Source organism: Thalassophryne amazonica, chromosome 7 (assembly GCF_902500255.1).
Source record: "Thalassophryne amazonica chromosome 7, fThaAma1.1, whole genome shotgun sequence".
Taxonomy (NCBI): Eukaryota; Metazoa; Chordata; class Actinopteri; order Batrachoidiformes; family Batrachoididae; genus Thalassophryne; species Thalassophryne amazonica.
Window position 1 is genome coordinate 78,377,987 of NC_047109.1, and position 17,522 is coordinate 78,395,508.

A 17,522-nucleotide genomic window follows, 5' to 3' on the forward strand; every position below is an offset into this window, starting at 1 on the left:
TCAGCTGTTTCTCCGCGATTGTGCACTGACTCTTAAGAAACAGTGTATTTTATGACTGAATAATAAATTTGTCACGAAGTCCCCCTCAAAAAGTGCAGTGATCTTATTTACAATAAAAAAATGTTACATGTAAATGATAAGTCAGCATCACAGTGGGTTACATTCTTGAGTTGAACCTCACTAAGTACACCATCATTCACTGAAGCAGGCAGCTCCTGCAGAGGTGAATATGACTCCACATGCAACACAGCTGGACGTGCAGTTGCAGGTTACAGCCACCATGGGGCATTAATGGTTCAACCTGCTGTGGTAGTGATGGGCCAGATCTGAGCAGACAACTTTCAATTATTCTGAAAGATTGTCAGGTCCATTCGGACAGCTAGCTCAGTGCTTTAATCTGTCTCCCCATTAGACTGACCCCAAAGCTCCACAAACTGTCAGTATCCTGTCTCCTTGTGTGCACAATCCTTTATTTGGAACCTTACTAATCTAAAACTGACTAGTCATTTCAGTGACCAAATCAGTCCTGATTATATTTTAACTTGTAGAAAAGTGAATTGAAGGCCTTTCTTTTTACCTGATTCCTACACTATCTTTCCTGCGTATTCTTTACAGATGACTTGCACTGGCTTATGATGCTTGTCTTCTATTCTCCACACTTTATTTTTGCCTGAGCTTGCCTCTCTAGTCCTTATCCAGAGACGTCAGTTGCAGTGATGTTCTAAGAGGGATGGTCTTCTTGATGGTGGAGACGGACACTCGTGTTCTCGGTCCGGGTCAGAGGTTTGGTAGGCGAGCTGCAGAGCCACTTCATTCTCATAGCAGACTGAAGATTGTGAGCTTTGAATATACATTTGCTCTGCAAGTTCTTTAGCACTGCACGGAGGTGTGCTGGTGATCTCGTAGGTCTGATGGAAGAATGAGTAGTCCACCTGGGAAAAAAGAAAGAACATGTGAATGACGGGGAGTTCATTTATTTTTCAAGACATCATATTTGTGCAGAAAAAAATGTAACATAAATGTCACACCATCCTCATGTTAAAAAAGGGCCAGTTTAATGAAGACAGTATTAAAGGAGCTAGGTCATCCCTATATGCTCCTCTGACCTGGTAGCCATCTATCGTCTCAAAGAGAACTGGTTCAAATCGGTGTCCCCAAAGGATTTCAGAAGCTACGTAGGAGGTCCGGCACTGAGTAGTCATGGCTGTGGCTTCCACCAAGCCCTCAAGTAAGACCACCACCTCCAACTCAGAGTCATTTTCCAGTGCTTTGCGGTCCATTTCAAAGAAGGGTGAACTGTTGTTGATTTCATGGATAATCGTCACTGGAGATACCAAGAAGATGCGATCGGTGCCATTATCAAAACCTACATTGATGTCCACATTGTCTAGTGGTAGAAACTCTCCTTCTGGTGTCACCCTTGGCTGAAAGAATAAAGGGAGTTGAAATGAAAGTTACTATTTGCCTCATAAACCTCTCAATTTTAGATACTGTGACACGATAATGTGAATCTTTTCATATAGGAAAATGGTAAGAAGAAATTACTGAAGCAATCATCTTATACTGTATATACAATAGAAACTATTATTTATTATTATATTATTACATATTCTGAAATGGTAATCGGGGTTCTCACCAGGAATTTAGCGGGGCCTAGTCGCATGACGAGCGTTGCAGGTACGAGTATTGTAGGACGGTCTGGGGGCATCCCCCCAAGAAAACTTTGAAAACTAGAACCTTTTGAAACACTACTTCCTGCTTTTTGAGGATCACTCTGTGTTGCTAACTGGGGTGTTAAATAATGTGCAACATGTCCTTTTAAAAAGGGGGAAAAACAAACAAACAAACAAACAGAAAAGCCCATCCATTTTGGTGAGAAAAAACCAACTTTCCTTATTCAAATTCATTCCAGTAGTATTCTGCTCTTACTAGGATGCAGCAGTTTTCTAGTTTGGCAGATAGTTCTGGAGGAAATCACTGAAGAAATTAACTAATTGAAAATATGGTTTGACCGAAACAAACTGTCATTAAACTTAAATAAAACAGGGATGAAGTGGAGGTGTAAGAGCCATTAGGTGTTTACAGGAAACAGTTATTTATTTCTATATTTATTTATTTATGTTCATTGTTAATTGGTTTTATATTTTCTGTTGTGTTTTTAATCAGGTTCTTTTTTGTATCTTTCTCTAAAATTGTATTGTAGCATTCTTAGTAATTCTTACTATTATTGTTGTTGTTGATATTATTATTAATAATCTATAAACAAAAATAAATAAAAACAAATATTACAATTTGTAATACATTTGACTCTTTTAGGACAACAAACGCTGAGCCATTAATTATTATACAGAAAACAAATGCACACAAACATGCTGAGATGCGAACAGCTTAATGCTAACTTTAACATTGAAAATGCCATAGACATGGTAATGTGTTAGCATTGGTCCCATTTTTAAGTTATAAAATACATCTATCAACTGTTTCAGAAGACCATAACAGGTCGGTTTAACATAAAAAAGTAAATATTACTCACAGACATATGCTCTTTGGGGTTTTAGCGGGGGAAAAATTAAGATAACGTGAAATAAAACAAAGAACCATGAAGCAGCGGGTTGGATCAATGCTTCAAGCTTCAAAAAAGAGCCACGCTGCAGAAACGGTTGGTTACAGACCCTGCAGGGGTTCTGTAATAAACATAGATACATGCTCATTTTCCCGACAAACACCCCCAAAAACAACGGTCGATCTGAAGGACCGATAAGTGAATCGTTAAGCAAAAAGGCAATTGATGTCGGTGGATCGAATTATTTCTTAAAGATACCCAAAAAGAACCGCTTCTTGATACTCAAGCCTACCTGTAACTGAGTCATCTAAACGATTCCTTTGATGTGACCTCACCTCTTGCTCCCTCATATCATAAAAGCAAAATTAATGTTCTTGCACCACATCAAGAAGGAAAATATACTATTTTATCCGACAGTGCTAGGGACACTCAAGATTTTTATCTTGTGACATCATAAAGGAAACCTAATATTCTGGTCCCATGACATCATAAAGGAAAACGTAATATTCTAGGTTATGACATCAAGAGCAAATCAAGATCAAAGTGTTGTGTGGGCCGCTGAAGAGGAGGTACTGCTGGCCCACCACCACCAGAGGGCGCCCTGCCTGGAGTGCGGGCTCCAGGCACCAGAGGGCGCTGCTGCCTCACAGGAGCAGCCAGGGTGACAGCTGTCACCCATCACCTGAGACAGCTGACAGCAATCATCAGAGGGGTATATCAGCAGGACGGCATCTCCACCTCATTGCCGAGATATCGTTTCTACCGAGGAGGTAATGTATCCAGCCGACTATATCACCTTTGAATACTTTTTGCCTTTATACAGAGAGAGAGAAGAGCAGCAGGAGACAGTATTGGATAAGTACTCACACTCCTGCACTTCAGTGTTTACTTGACGAGAGGGGGAGGTGGTGTTACCACCATCCGTGTTGCTGGGTGCAGCGCACCCACCTCTGACTGTTTTTGTTCCTCGCCAGCAGTACCAGATCCGACAAGCGGAGGCAGTAGTCACCTGGGAGTTCGGGACTTGGCGGCTCCAGTATTCCCGGGGTTCGGTGGCGGTGGAAATCGAGTGGTTCCGGTTCGACTTGGACAGACGTCTCCTACCTTCGAGCCTGCCCACACGACACCATTGGAATACGGCTTATTCACGAAATTGTTATCTGTTGTGTTTGTTGTGCGAGTTTCACAACAGTAAAGCTTTGTTATTTGACTTACTCCATTGTCCGTTTATTTGCGCCCCCTGTTGTGGGTCCGTCTTCCTACACTTTCACAACAGGATATCTCGGCCAGCGTCATGGATCCCGAGGGGCGTCAACCGGCTGTTGAACGGCCAATGGAAGAACAGGGCGCACAGGCGTCCGCAGGAGGGGTGATCGGTGAGTTGCAGCGGATCCTCACCGCTTTCACGACTCGGATGGATTTGATGACCGAGCAGAACGTCCTCCTGAACCGCAGGGTGGAGGCTCTCGCCGCGCAGGTGGAAGCGCGCCCTCCGGGCGCCACTGCGGCTCTCCCTCCCGTCGACCCTGTGCGTAACAGCGACGTTCCACTGGTCGTTCAACGACCCCTCCCACCTTCCCCTGAAGCATACATAAGCCCCCCAGAGCCGTACGGAGGCTGTGTGGAGACGTGCGCGGATTTCCTTATGCAGTGTTCGCTCGTCTTCGCACAGCGTCCCGTCATGTACGCGACCGAAGCTAGCAAGGTAGCTTATGTGATAAATCTGCTTCGTGGTGAGGCATGCGCTTGGGCTACAGCGCTCTGGGAGCAAAATTCACGGCTCCTTCAGACATATGATGGGTTTGTGAGGGAGTTCAGAACAGTGTTCGATCACCCTAATAGAGGAGAGACCGCTTCAGCCGTGCTGCTGTCAATGAGACAGGGGCGCCGGAGCGCAGCTGCCTATGCAGTCGACTTCCGCATCGCGGCTGCGAGGTCCGGCTGGAATAGCACTGCCCTCCGCGCCGCCTTTGTAAACGGACTGTCGTTGGTCCTCAAGGAGCACCTGGTGGCTAAGGACGAACTGCGGGATTTAGACGGGCTCATCGATCTTGTCATACGATTAGACAATCAGTTAGAAGAGCGCCGTCGGGAACGAGACGAAGGGCGTGGCCGGGCACGCGTCGTCCCTCTCCCTTCCGGTTCCGACCGCGTTCCGCCCTCCCCACGCTCCACGGCCCCTGCGCTCCGTGCGGTTACAGCCCCCCCTGCTGACCAAGCTATGGACACGAGTAGGGCAACATTTAGGGCACCGGTTACACAAAGGAGGCTGGCCCACGGGGCGTGTTTTGTTTGTGGCTCGATTGAGCATCAATTAAGAGACTGCCCCGAGCGGTTAAACACCAACGCCCGCCCCTAGAAACTGGGCTAGGGGTGGGCCGAGACATTCACGTGGGACACACCCACATCGCCACACGACTCCCAGTTACCATCCTGTATGAGGATTTAACCCTGAAGGCCCCAGCACTGGTGGACACGGGCTCAGAAGGGAATTTGCTAGACAGCAAATGGGCCAGGGAGATAGGGTTCCCTCTGGTGGCGCTTACCTCGCCTGTGCAGGTACGGGCGCTAGATGGCTCCCTACTCCCTCCAATCACTCACAAGACACCACCAGTAACTCTGGTGGTGTCGGGGAATCACCGGGAGGAGATTGAGTTTTTTGTGACTCCGGCCACCTCCCATGTGATTTTAGGGTTCCCTTGGATGTTGAAACACAATCCCCGGATCGATTGGCCGTCCGGGGTAGTGGTTCAGTGGAGCGAGACCTGCCATCGGGTATGTTTAGGTTCCTCGGTTCCTCCCGGTTCCCAGGCCAGGGAGGAGGTCAGAGCCCCGCCCAATCTAGGGACGGTCCCGGTGCAGTACCATGACCTTGAGGAGGTGTTTAGCAAGGATCTGGCGCTCACCCTTCCCCCGCACCGCCCGTATGATTGTGCCATTGATTTGGTTCCAGGTGTTGAGTTCCCGTCCAGTAGGCTGTACAACCTCTCACGACCTGAACGCGAATCAATGGAGACCTACATCCGGGACTCTTTGGCTGCCGGGTTGATCCGGAATTCCACCTCCCCGATGGGTGCGGGTTTCTTTTTTGTGGGGAAAAAGGATTACAGGGGGCTGAACGAAATCACGGTTCGTAACCGATACCCCTTACCCTTGTTGGATTCGGTGTTCACGCCCCTGCATGGAGCTAAGATATTCACCAAGCTTGATCTTAGGAATGTGTATCACCTGGTTCGGATCCGGAAGGGAGACGAGTGGAAGACGGCATTTAACACCCCGTTAGGTCATTTTGAGTACCTGGTCATGCCGTTCGGTCTTATAAACGCTCCCGCGACGTTCCAAGCATTGGTTAATGATGTCTTGCGGGACTTCCTGCACCGATTCGTCTTCGTATATCTTGACGACATACTCATCTTTTCTCCGGATCCTGAGACCCATGTTCGACATGTACGTCAGGTCCTGCAGCGGTTATTGGAGAACCGGCTGTTTGTTAAGGGCGAGAAGTGTGAGTTTCACCGCACCTCTTTGTCCTTCCTGGGGTTCATCATCTCCCCCAACTCCGTCGCTCCTGATCCGGCCAAGGTTGCGGCGGTGAGAGACTGGCCCCAACCCACAAGCCGTAGGAAGCTGCAACAGTTCCTCGGCTTTGCTAATTTCTACAGGAGGTTCATTAAGGGCTACAGTCAGGTAGTTAGCCCCCTGACAGCCCTGACCTCACCAAAAGTCCCCTTCACCTGGTCGGATCGTTGCGATGCCGCGTTCAAGGAGTTGAAACGGCGCTTCTCGTCTGCACCCGTTCTGGTGCAGCCCGATCCTAGTCGCCAGTTAGTGGTTGAAGTGGACGCCTCGGACTCAGGGATAGGAGCTGTGCTGTCCCAGAGCGGGAAGACCGATAAGGTCCTTCATCCGTGTGCCTATTTTTCCCGCAGGTTGACCCCGGCCGAACGGAACTATGACGTCGGCAATCGAGAGCTCCTTGCGGTGAAAGAGGCTCTTGAAGAGTGGAGACATCTGTTGGAGGGAACGTCCGTGCCATTCACGGTTTTCACTGACCACCGGAACCTGGAGTATATCAGGACCGCCAAGCGGCTGAATCCCAGGCAAGCCCGCTGGTCACTGTTCTTTGGCCGTTTTGACTTCCGCATCACCTACCGGCCCGGGACCAAGAACCAGAAATCGGATGCCTTGTCCCGGGTACACGAAGACGAAGTCAAAACGGAGTTGTCGGATCCACCGGAACCCATCATCCCGGAGTCCACTATCGTGGCCACCCTCACCTGGGACGTAGAGAGAACCGTCCGGGAGGCCCTGGCACGAAGCCCGGACCCCGGGACTGGACCGAGGAACAGACTTTACGTCCCACCAGAAGCCAGGGCTGCAGTCCTGGACTTCTGTCACGGCTCTAAGCTCTCCTGTCATCCAGGGGTGCGAAGAACCGTGGCAGTTGTCCGGCAGCGCTTCTGGTGGGCGTCCCTGGAGGCCGACGTCCGGGATTATATCCAGGCCTGTACCACCTGCGCCAGGGGCAAGGCCGACCATCGCAAGGCTCCGGGACTGCTACAGCCGCTGCCCGTGCCTCATCGCCCCTGGTCCCACATCGGCCTGGATTTTGTCACGGGCCTCCCGCCGTCCCAGGGAAACACCGTCATCCTCACGATAGTGGACCGATTCTCCAAGGCGGCCCACTTCGTGGCCCTCCCGAAGCTCCCAACAGCCCAGGAGACGGCAGACCTCCTGGTCCACCACGTCGTCCGGCTGCATGGGATTCCATCAGACATCGTCTCCGATCGCGGTCCCCAGTTCTCCTCGCATGTCTGGAGGAGCTTCTGCCGGGAACTGGGGGCCACGGTCAGTCTCTCGTCCGGATACCACCCCCAAACCAACGGGCAAGCAGAGCGGGCCAATCAAGAGATGGAGCAGACCCTGCGCTGCGTAACAGCCGCGCACCCGGCGGCCTGGAGTACCCATCTGGCCTGGATCGAGTACGCCCACAACAGCCAAGTGTCGTCAGCCACCGGCCTCTCCCCCTTTGAGGTGTGTTTGGGGTATCAGCCCCCGTTGTTTCCGGTGGTTGAGGGAGAGGTCGGTGTGCCCTCAGTCCAGGCCCACCTACGGAAGTGCCGTCGGGTGTGGCGTGCCGCCCGCTCTGCTTTGCTGAAGGCCCGGATGAGGACAAAGGCCCATGCAGACCGTCGGCGAACCCCGGCCCCTACGTATCGTCCCGGGCAGGAAGTGTGGTTGTCCACCAAGGACATCCCACTACAAGTAGCCTCCCCGAAATTGCAAGACAGATACATAGGTCCGTTCAAGATCCTCAAAGTCATCAATCCCGCCGCAGTGAGGCTTCAGCTTCTGGCCTCACTGCGGATCCATCCAGTGTTCCACGTGTCAAAGATCAAGCCCCATCACACCTCGCCCCTATGTACACCCGGTCCGGCACCACCTCCTGCCCGGATCATCGACGGCGAGCCGGCTTGGACTGTGCGCCGGCTTTTGGATGTCCAACGGATGGGCCGGGGCTTTCAATATCTGGTGGACTGGGAGGGGTACGGTCCCGAAGAACGCTCCTGGGTGAAGAGGAGCTTCATCCTGGACCCGGCCCTCCTGGCCGACTTCTACCGCCGCCACCCGGGGGGGGTCCTGTTGTGTGGGCTGCTGAAGAGGAGGTACTGCTGGCCCACCACCACCAGAGGGCGCCCTGCCTGGAGTGCGGGCTCCAAGCACCAGAGGGCGCTGCCGCCTCACAGGAGCAGCCAGGGTGACAGCTGTCACCCATCACCTGAGACAGCTGACAGCAATCATCAGAGGGGTATATCAGCAGGACGGCATCTCCACCTCATTGCCGAGATATCGTTTCTACCGAGGAGGTAACGTATCCAGCCGACTATATCACCTTTGAATACTTTTTGCCTTTATACAGAGAGAGAGAAGAGCAGCAGGAGACAGTATTGGATAAGTACTCACACTCCTGCACTTCAGTGTTTACTTGACGAGAGGGGGAGGTGGTGTTGCCACCGTCCGTGTTGCTGGGTGCAGCGCACCCACCTCTGACTGTTTTTGTTCCTCGCCAGCAGTACCAGATCCGACAAGCGGAGGCAGTGGTCACCTGGGAGTTCAGGACTTGGCGGCTCCAGTATTCCCGGGGTTCGGTGGCGGTGGAAATCGAGTGGTTCCGGTTCGACTTGGACAGACGTCTCCTACCTTCGAGCCTGCCCACACGACACCATTGGAATACGGCTTATTCACGAAATTGTTATCTGTTGTGTTTGTTGTGCGAGTTTCACAACAGTAAAGCTTTGTTATTTGACTTACTCCATTGTCCGTTCATTTGCGCCCCCTGTTGTGGGTCCGTGTTCCTACACTTTCACAACACAAAGATCACGATTAGAATCACAGTTGGGTGTTTCAGTACTTAAATTAAAATCTGGAGCTTATTATTATTATTGTTATTATTATTAGATCTAGAATTTGACATTCAATGGACTCCCTACTTTATACTCGCTAAGATTAAATTATTGTGCACTATTGTTGTGCAATGTGTGGCCAGTCTGCTAAGTGTATCCCTGATCTCATAAACTAAGCAGAAAAGGGTCTGATTAGTACTTGGACTGGAGACCATAGACCAGGGGCTGTGTGTGTTTCTCCAGGTGAAACTGGAGTTGGAAGGAAGACCATCCAGCATAAAAATTGTGCAGATTTGCTGTGGTGACACAAAATGGGGGGCAGCCAAAAGACGAACAACTTCTTTTCAGCTGTGTAGTATTTCTGTAGAAAAAGTCTCTATGATTAACATTTAAATTTTTCTAATAGGCATTTTCTTGGTGACATTTTTAATGTGTATACTATACATTGTGTATTGTTTTCCACCTTTTTCTAACATTGTTGAGTAAACAGAACAGAATGTGTTTGTATTATGTAACTGCACAAACGACAAATAAACTCTTATTCTATTCTCAATATAAAACATTCAAGTTAATAAAAGGTGACAGTTGATCAAATATATAATTAACAAGAAAATTGTATAAAAACCCACTCGAAATGATGCTATAAACTGCACAACAACTATGTGGAAAATGAGTTTCCATCTGTTGAATGTGTTACTCACTCACTCACCTTCAACTGTTTATCCGGGATCGGGTCACGGGATGTATTACTTACTGTATATGAAACTTTTAAATATAATTGTCCACATTTTCAAAGAATATCTGAGAAAAAAATTTAAAATATAGTGACCCATAGTTTAGCAAAAGCAGCAGGCATAGTTTCACTTAGCTGCAGAACGCTTCAGCCCCAGCATCATGTGAATTCCATGACTGTAACTGTCACAAACATAATCCCATCTGTCCTATCTTATGGTGAAGCTATTAAGAGGCATTAAATGATCTGAGCTGGAACCTTGGTGCTTCAGAGATTCTGAACCTGCACCATTAAACACACACTACAATCACGGTAAACCAAGTTAATGTTCATATTTGCAAGGAAATGTTTTTAAATTATCCATGCAAGGCTTAACAGTATATATCAGCATATACGAGGTCTCTTAGATAATAAACCGACCCTTTTATTTTTTTTTTTTAACTATATGGATTTGAATGACATGCGATTACACCAATCATGCTTGAACCCTCGTGCGCATGCGTGAGTTTTTTCACGCGTGTCGGTGACGTCATTTCCCTGTGGGCAGGCCTTGAGTGAGATGTGGTCCCGCCCTCTCGGCTGAATTCCTTTGTTTCACACGCTGCTCGAGACGGCGCGCGTTGCTTTATCAAAATTTTTTCTGGACCTGTGAGGAATATCCGAGTGGACACTATTCGAGAAATTAAGCTGGTTTTCTGTGAAACGTTTAACGGCTGATGAGAGATTATGGGGTGTTTCTGTCGGTGTAAGGACTTCCCACGGAGCGGGACGTCCTGCAGCGCTTCCAGGCGCTGTCGTCGGCCTGTTTCGAGCTGAAAACATCCTAATTTAAGGCTTAATTCACCCAGGACATCGTGAGAGAACAGAGAAGATTCAGAAGAGGCCGGCATGAGGAATTTATGCGGACATTCCACTGTTTAAGGACATTTTTTTAATGAAAGACGTACGCGCAAATTCGCAGAGTCCTTTCCGTGACGACTCGGCAAATCTGTGTGCGCCGCGACAGGAAAAACACCTCCGTGTTGAAAACCATTTGTAGAATTCAGGCGGCTTTTAATGGCTTTCAACAAGTGAGTAACTGAGAAATTGTTTAACAGCTTGGGCATGTTCCAACTTGCCCGTTAAGATTTCCAACGGAGGTGTTTTTCCTGCCGTGACCCCCCGCGGTCGGGTCCAGCCCGACATGCGACTCTGCCCGCACGTTCTTTCATTACAAAATGACCGTTAACAATGGAATGTCCGAATAAACTCCTCATGCCGACTTCTTCTGAAAGTTCTCTGTTCTCTGACGACTTACTGCGTCAACAGAGCCTGAAATGTGGAAGTTTTCAACTTGAAATGGCGAGACGCTGCCGCCTCGAAGCGCAGATCGCCGTCAGGCGCCGTGGACCGTCCTTAAAGCGACACTACCAGACCAAAATCTCTCATCAGCCGTTAAAATTTTTACCGAAAACCAGCTGAATTTATTGAATGGTGTCCACTCAGTTGTGCCTTACAGTTTTGAAAAAATTTTTATCAAACAAAGCAACAGTCTCTGAGCCATTCCTAAACAATGAAAAAAATCGACGAGCGGGTGGACGACGACTCACTCAAAGACTGCCCACAGGCGAATGACGTAACCGACAGGCGTGAAAAAACTCTCGCATGCCCACGAGGGTTCAAGCATGTCTGATGTAATCACACGTGATTCAAATCCATATGGTTTTTGAAAAAAATAATAAGGTCGGATACTTTTCTAATAGACCTCGTAAATCCACATACATACAGTAGGCACATGGGAAAATCAGATGGTAAAGGACAAAGTTTAAGTATTGTGGGCAAGTTAATCCATGGCAAATCTTCCTAACCCCTAAAGGGAAAATAAAACAAGCCCTCATTAACTACGGTCAACAGAACACAGGCCAGATGGTCTCAGCACTCTCGCTTTCTCTCTACTGCAACATTTTTTCTTTGCCATTCACTCACAGCAGCTGCCTGTATTTATCTTAAATTAATGTTTTGTCTACTTTTTTCCACATTTGTCCTCTTTAAATTATTTTATATTAAAAGAAATGACTTTTTCTTAACAACAGCCCCACTATTTTACATTTTGTCTAATTTCCTGTTTTTGTCATGGCTGTCATTCCTCTCCATCCACTCACCTTCATTAGTTGTGCTCGGACATGCGCTTCCACCAGGTGGCTCTTGCGTAGATTCCCAATTCTCCACATCATGCACAGTTTCCCATCCCTTAACGCGACAACAGCTGTGTTGGAGAACACCAGCGTCTCGTTGCGTTTCTTGGGCTTGGCCATCTTTGCCATGACTGCCCCGACGATGAAGGCGTCAATAATGCAGCCCACAATGCACTGCAAAATGACCGCCGCCACCGCCAGGGGACATTCTTCGGTCACGCTTCGGAATCCGTAACCGATGGATGTCTGCGTCTCCAAGGAGAATAGAAAGGCTGCCATGAAGCTGTTCACCTGTAGGAAGCACAGCTCCTCAACCACTGGCTCTCGATCAGACAGCCCTCCAGACCCAGGTTTTCCTGTTCCCGGAGAAGTGCTTGAACTGGAGGAAAGCCGGGTGGAAAAGTCCCCATGTGCAGAAGCAATGAACCAGAAGGCAAATCCAAAGAGCAGCCAGGAGAGAAGGAAGGAGAGAGTGAAGATAACCATCATCCAGCGCCAGCGGATGTCCACACAGGTGGTGAAGAGGTCGTTAAGGTACCGCTGGCCCCTCTCGCTCATGTTGACAAAGGTGACGTTGCAGCGTCCGTCCTTGCCCACAAAGCGTTGTCGGGGCTGGCGGCTCATGCGCCTACTCTGCTGGCGGCTGGCAGTGGAGGGGGGAGAAAGAGAGTCCTGGTCCGAGCATGAACGGCCTTCCCCTCTTCCTCCCACAGAAAAGCTTCTTTCACTCCTTCTGCCTAAGGATGTTACTCCTGTTCTCAACTCAGCTTCTCCTCCTCCAGCTCCTCTGACTGACTCGATAATGGAGCTGTGCCTCCGTGCATTGTTGATGTTGCTCTGATAGGGTATAGCTTTGCCACTGAGGGTGTGAGATGGTGAGAGACGGGTCGGAGTCTGTGACCCTGTCGGGCCCCCGCCTGCCTTTGCAGTATCTGCAGCACTTTGTGGCAGCTTCATGACCTCCTCCACTGGCCCATCTACCACAGCACTGAAGTGGCATTTCACGCGTGCAGCTCCCATCATGTGCTTCAAAGTTTTAGAAAGTGCAAAATGAATCAGTTGTCTCCCTGGTCACCGAATTAACCGACCTTGATTACAGTCAGCGTAGATGTTTGTTGTTTCAACAACACAGTTTTGCCCCTCCTTAATGAATTCCACATCTCTTAAAGCCAACAGGAATGATGACTATATTTTGACGTAGGCCCAATATACAAGTCATTAAACACTAATGTCCTCATAAAGTGTGTGAGCTGAATGTCACCCAGCAGTAGTTCGAGCAGTTAAATTCCTTTGAGTCCCTGTATGGAAGAAGTTTGTTTGACAAGGAATGGCAGGGCCGGTGTGGACATCAGAAGATCATGCATGGTGCATTGTGCCCAGTTCAACATAAAAGGGAAAGTCTGAACAGGCAGGGCAAGCAGGGAGATAATTGACAGATATGCGACTTATTACAGGAAACTGTGTCATATATTTTAACACAATGCAAATTAGGTATTCAGACAAACAACTTGAGACTACAGCCAAATTTACAAAGGGGGAAGATAAGGTCAGTATTCTTCTACCATGCAGTCAAGGTAAGCAACCAATCAAAAACATGCTGTTTCTTACTGCCTGAACTCTTCCATCTTTCACAATCCCTTCAAACAGGCATGAGAGAGAGAGAAAAAACAACAACACTACAGACATTATTTGTCATTCATGACTAATTCAACGTATTCAGGATCATTGCTTGCGTGAAACTGTATCAACATTGAAGAATTTAATGAGAACACTCACATAAGGTAAAATGTTTTTAGAGGCTCAACCAAATCTCGTCTGTTATAGCTTCCTTCACAAGTCAAGAAAATGCCACTTTTGTCAAGTAACAGTTGTCAAATCTGAAATATTCATGTTATGTTCAATGTTTTACATTTATTATATCACATCTTTAACAATTCATTTTGATAATATCGGCTTGAATTTCTGTTTGTTACCCTGTGCGCTGAGATTTGATCAAAAGTTCATATTGATCAGCATATGAAGTTTCATATATATGTACTAAAACAAAAAAAGAAAAGGAAAAATGAAACCCCTTGAATGACTATGTATGTGGTTTCCTCAAAGCTAACTTGACTATAATTCATAAAACTTTTATGTTGGTGTGCAGAGGGCTCCAGGTATGCATCAGCCCCCTGACGCCTTTCATTGACCATTGTGATACTGGCTACAAGTTGTTTCCTGCACTGAACTGCAGACGTTTCTTGGTCAAACATGCAGTTCTTCATCCGAGTGGACACACCTTGTTACAGCTCAGCATTACAGCTGAGAAATCACCTGACAAAAGACGAGAGGAAGGGCGGAAAACAAAACAGATGGCTTACACATCTATTAATTCCTCATTTACATTTTGGTCTGTATCAAAGACTTACAAACAGGAAGTGAAAGAAGTCACCTGAGTGAGTAGACAGCCAGTCTACGTGGCAGCAAAAAAAAAAAAAAGAAAAATGGATTTGAGGAGGGCTGATGTCTTAAGATGCCTAAAGCTTTTGCTGAGATTGCAGATTGAAGTGTCTCAGCATTCACGTTTAAAGCCACATTACAAAAAGCTACCTGAACATCAGGAGAAAAATGTTAATGTACTCATATGCTGGATCAATGTACAAATACGAGTTAGGACAAGCCCAGCTCTCCACAATTTCTCTGATACTTACTGGACTGGTAAGCACTGAAAGCCAAGATAGGCATGTCCTAACTTGTCCCATGACACGCCGAAACGGAGGTGTTCTTTGCCTCGCTCGAACAGCGAATCGGTCGTTACGCACGAAGCCTCCGCGCGGCTTTCCCTGACAAAAACTCTTGTTAAAAGTGAAATCTGCCGGAAAATGGCTGATGTACAGCTCTTGTGATAACCAGAGAAAGTGCACACGACGGTCTCGTATCCACAGAGCCATCAGCTTAGAAATGATCTGGCGTTTTCTGCCTCATCATCGCAGCTCGGAGCGCGGCGCGCCGAGTGTCCTTAAAGTCGTCCTTAAAGCTGTAGTAACACTCCTTATTCTCTGTGAAGCCCGTAAAATTTTCACTGAAAGCCAGATAAATTTTTCAAATGGTTTCCAGGTGCCAGTCTCTAACAGCTTCTGAAAAAATTCTGATGGAAAAAAAGTCCAAATCATTCCGCCATTTCCAGACAATGAAAATCCGCCGAGGGGGCGGGACCACTCCTTCCACAAGGCGTGCTCACAGGCGAATGACATCACCGACAAGCGTGCAAAAACACACGCATGCGCACGAGGGTTCAAGCTTGTCTGACGTGAAAACATATGAATGAAATCCATATAGTTTTTGAAAAAAATAAAAAGGACCGTTACGTTATTGACAGACCTCGTATGTGGAAGAAAAAAAATGCAGTATGCAGGTATTGTTTGTGCAAAATTATACCTACAATATATTGAAAACAAGATGATAGGATAAAGGACCAAATCAAACATGAGGGAAATGCAAAGTTATAGCTGCATATTTTACATTTTATGCTTGCAGGTGCACAATTTAGTTCTGCATATTCCTGACAAGCAGTCACAAAGAGAAGAGAAAACAACATACAGCATCTAAAGTTTTAAGTTAATTTAAAGAAGCAGTAACAGCAGAGTGGAGGTAAAGCTACAACAAATAAAAATGAGGAAAAAGGTCCTTCCTGAAGTGAGATGTCATGTACAGGTTCATCGAATTTCCATCCTGACACACATTCAATAAAAATGTCAGGTTTTGCTGGGAGAGAATCACAGGAGAAGACAACAAGGAAGCTTGCATTTGGTCCACTAGACTTTTTTTTTTAAGGTGCTTGTCTGTTTTCTATTTTTCCTGCTGTGTGACCTTCTTCTTAATGCAACCTACACACACACACACACACACACACACACGGGAACAGTAAAATGAAAATAGAAGACAAGTGTCAGTAAAGTCGTAAAGTAAAGAATGGATACTGAAAGAGATGATTCATTCTTTTATTTTTTAAAGGATTATAATAATCTGGGCCTGCATCCACAAAGCAACCTAAGGCTAAAAAAAAGAGAAAAATCTAAAATAACAAAAATCTTAGAAATCCTCGAATTCTTATACCCCCGTCACACAATCACACAGAGTGGCATCGGAATTATGAATTGGCACAAATCCAAAAAGTGTTGTATTTCAATTTCAAAACGTTCTGACAGCCATTTGCGGAAGTTGACACAGTTGGTCAAAATCGACCAGCGGCCCGAGTGTGATTGCACATGTTCAAAACTCTCCAGGCGTGATCGAGATGGGACACCTATCCGACGGCGATCCATGTGTTATCTGACGACCATCTGACGACCATCTGACCGCAATTTACATATTCTAATGGCAGCAAAACGGGATCTGAAATGATTTGAGCGCATACGAGGGAAGCTTGAGATAGATGTGACACCACAAAGCCTGCCAGTATGACCTGCACGTGTCATGTATAATAATGTCCAGCCACCACCCCCACTCCTCGAGTGCAAAGGAGCTGTTGAAATGTATGTGGCATGCTTCATCACAATAATAATTATGAATTATTATCACGTACAGTGAAGGTGAACAGCGGCTATCAAACCGAAAGCTCTGTGCATTGCAAATCTGAACAGGCTGTTATATCCACAACAGACCTTACAGTACAGATATTTGTCCATTCCTTCCCATGGGCGACGTAAATAATGTGAAAATTGTCTCCATCATAACACGGGCAGCTGTGCCTCTCCGTGGTGTGCAGTAATGCATCACTGCACGCTTCACGCTCGGAGCTGAACGGATATCATGCTGTAATAAATGATCACCTTCTAATCCTGTAGGAGATATAACATGGAATTTGTGCCAGGCCGTGACAGCGTTAATAAACATGAATCTCACATCCAACAGAGGTCCAGGAGTGTTTCACAGTGAAGACATGGACATGAAGCCGGGACAGTAGCCTATGGTTAAAATCCTCTCACCCAAAATAAAAATATTAATCCCATGTAATAATCCAACCATCGCAGTGTCCAGAGTTGCGTTCTGCTCCTGAAGTGTGCAAAAAAGAAAAAAGAAGGTTCCCTGGAAAGGCTCTCCGTCTGAAGCAGGGGACTGCATGGCCCAATGCCAGCAAACTTTGAGCAAAGCTGTCTAGTGGTATGCGCGCGCACGTGCACCCCACGCGTGCGCCCTACGTGTGCGCTTAGTGGCACATGCAGCGTTCTGCATACACACACACACACACACACACATGGCTGAGTGATAATTGCAGCCCCACACGTGTGCGCGGAGCGCACATGCACCACTCACACACACACACACGATGTGCACTCACGCGCACATGCGCGTGACAAACAGTCTGTGTCGTCTACATGTGCTCTGGATGCGATCTGACAGGTGTGGACAAGGCAGTCTGTCTGCGCTCTGACACTGCCAAGGTCGGATCCCCTCTGCCTCTGATTATTACTGATAAGGACATAACATTTAAAGGCATAACACATGCTACTGAAAATAGCTTTATGGCAGACAGTGCAGCTTTCAGCAACAAAACTGATATACCTATGACAAAAATTCCCATTTAAAGCCGCTATTTTTACAAATCTAAGATGACCACCACCATAGTGAATTCTGGAAAAATGGAATAATCTATTTTCTGCTTGGCT

General features: G+C 47.2%; 1 protein-coding gene across 2 annotated transcripts; it reads right to left on the reverse strand.

Annotated features, from left to right (window-relative positions):
* Positions 1 to 661: 661 nt before the first annotated feature.
* kcnj14 (potassium inwardly rectifying channel subfamily J member 14) lies at positions 662 to 14,282 on the reverse strand. Of its 2 annotated transcripts, XM_034174674.1 has the most exons (5): positions 14,153 to 14,261; positions 13,483 to 13,511; positions 11,842 to 12,900; positions 1,107 to 1,424; positions 662 to 932 (listed from the first exon to the last, which is right to left on the reverse strand). In XM_034174674.1, the coding sequence occupies exons 3-5, from the start codon at positions 12,895 to 12,897 to the stop codon at positions 705 to 707; spliced, it is 1,602 nt and encodes a 533-aa protein (XP_034030565.1). In that variant the 5' UTR covers positions 12,898 to 12,900; positions 13,483 to 13,511; positions 14,153 to 14,261; the 3' UTR covers positions 662 to 704. The 2 variants fall into 2 exon arrangements, with proteins under 2 accessions (XP_034030565.1, XP_034030564.1); XM_034174673.1 differs by lacking the exon at positions 13,483 to 13,511 and having other exon boundaries at positions 14,153 to 14,282.
* Between the last annotated feature and the right edge of the window lie 3,240 nt (positions 14,283 to 17,522).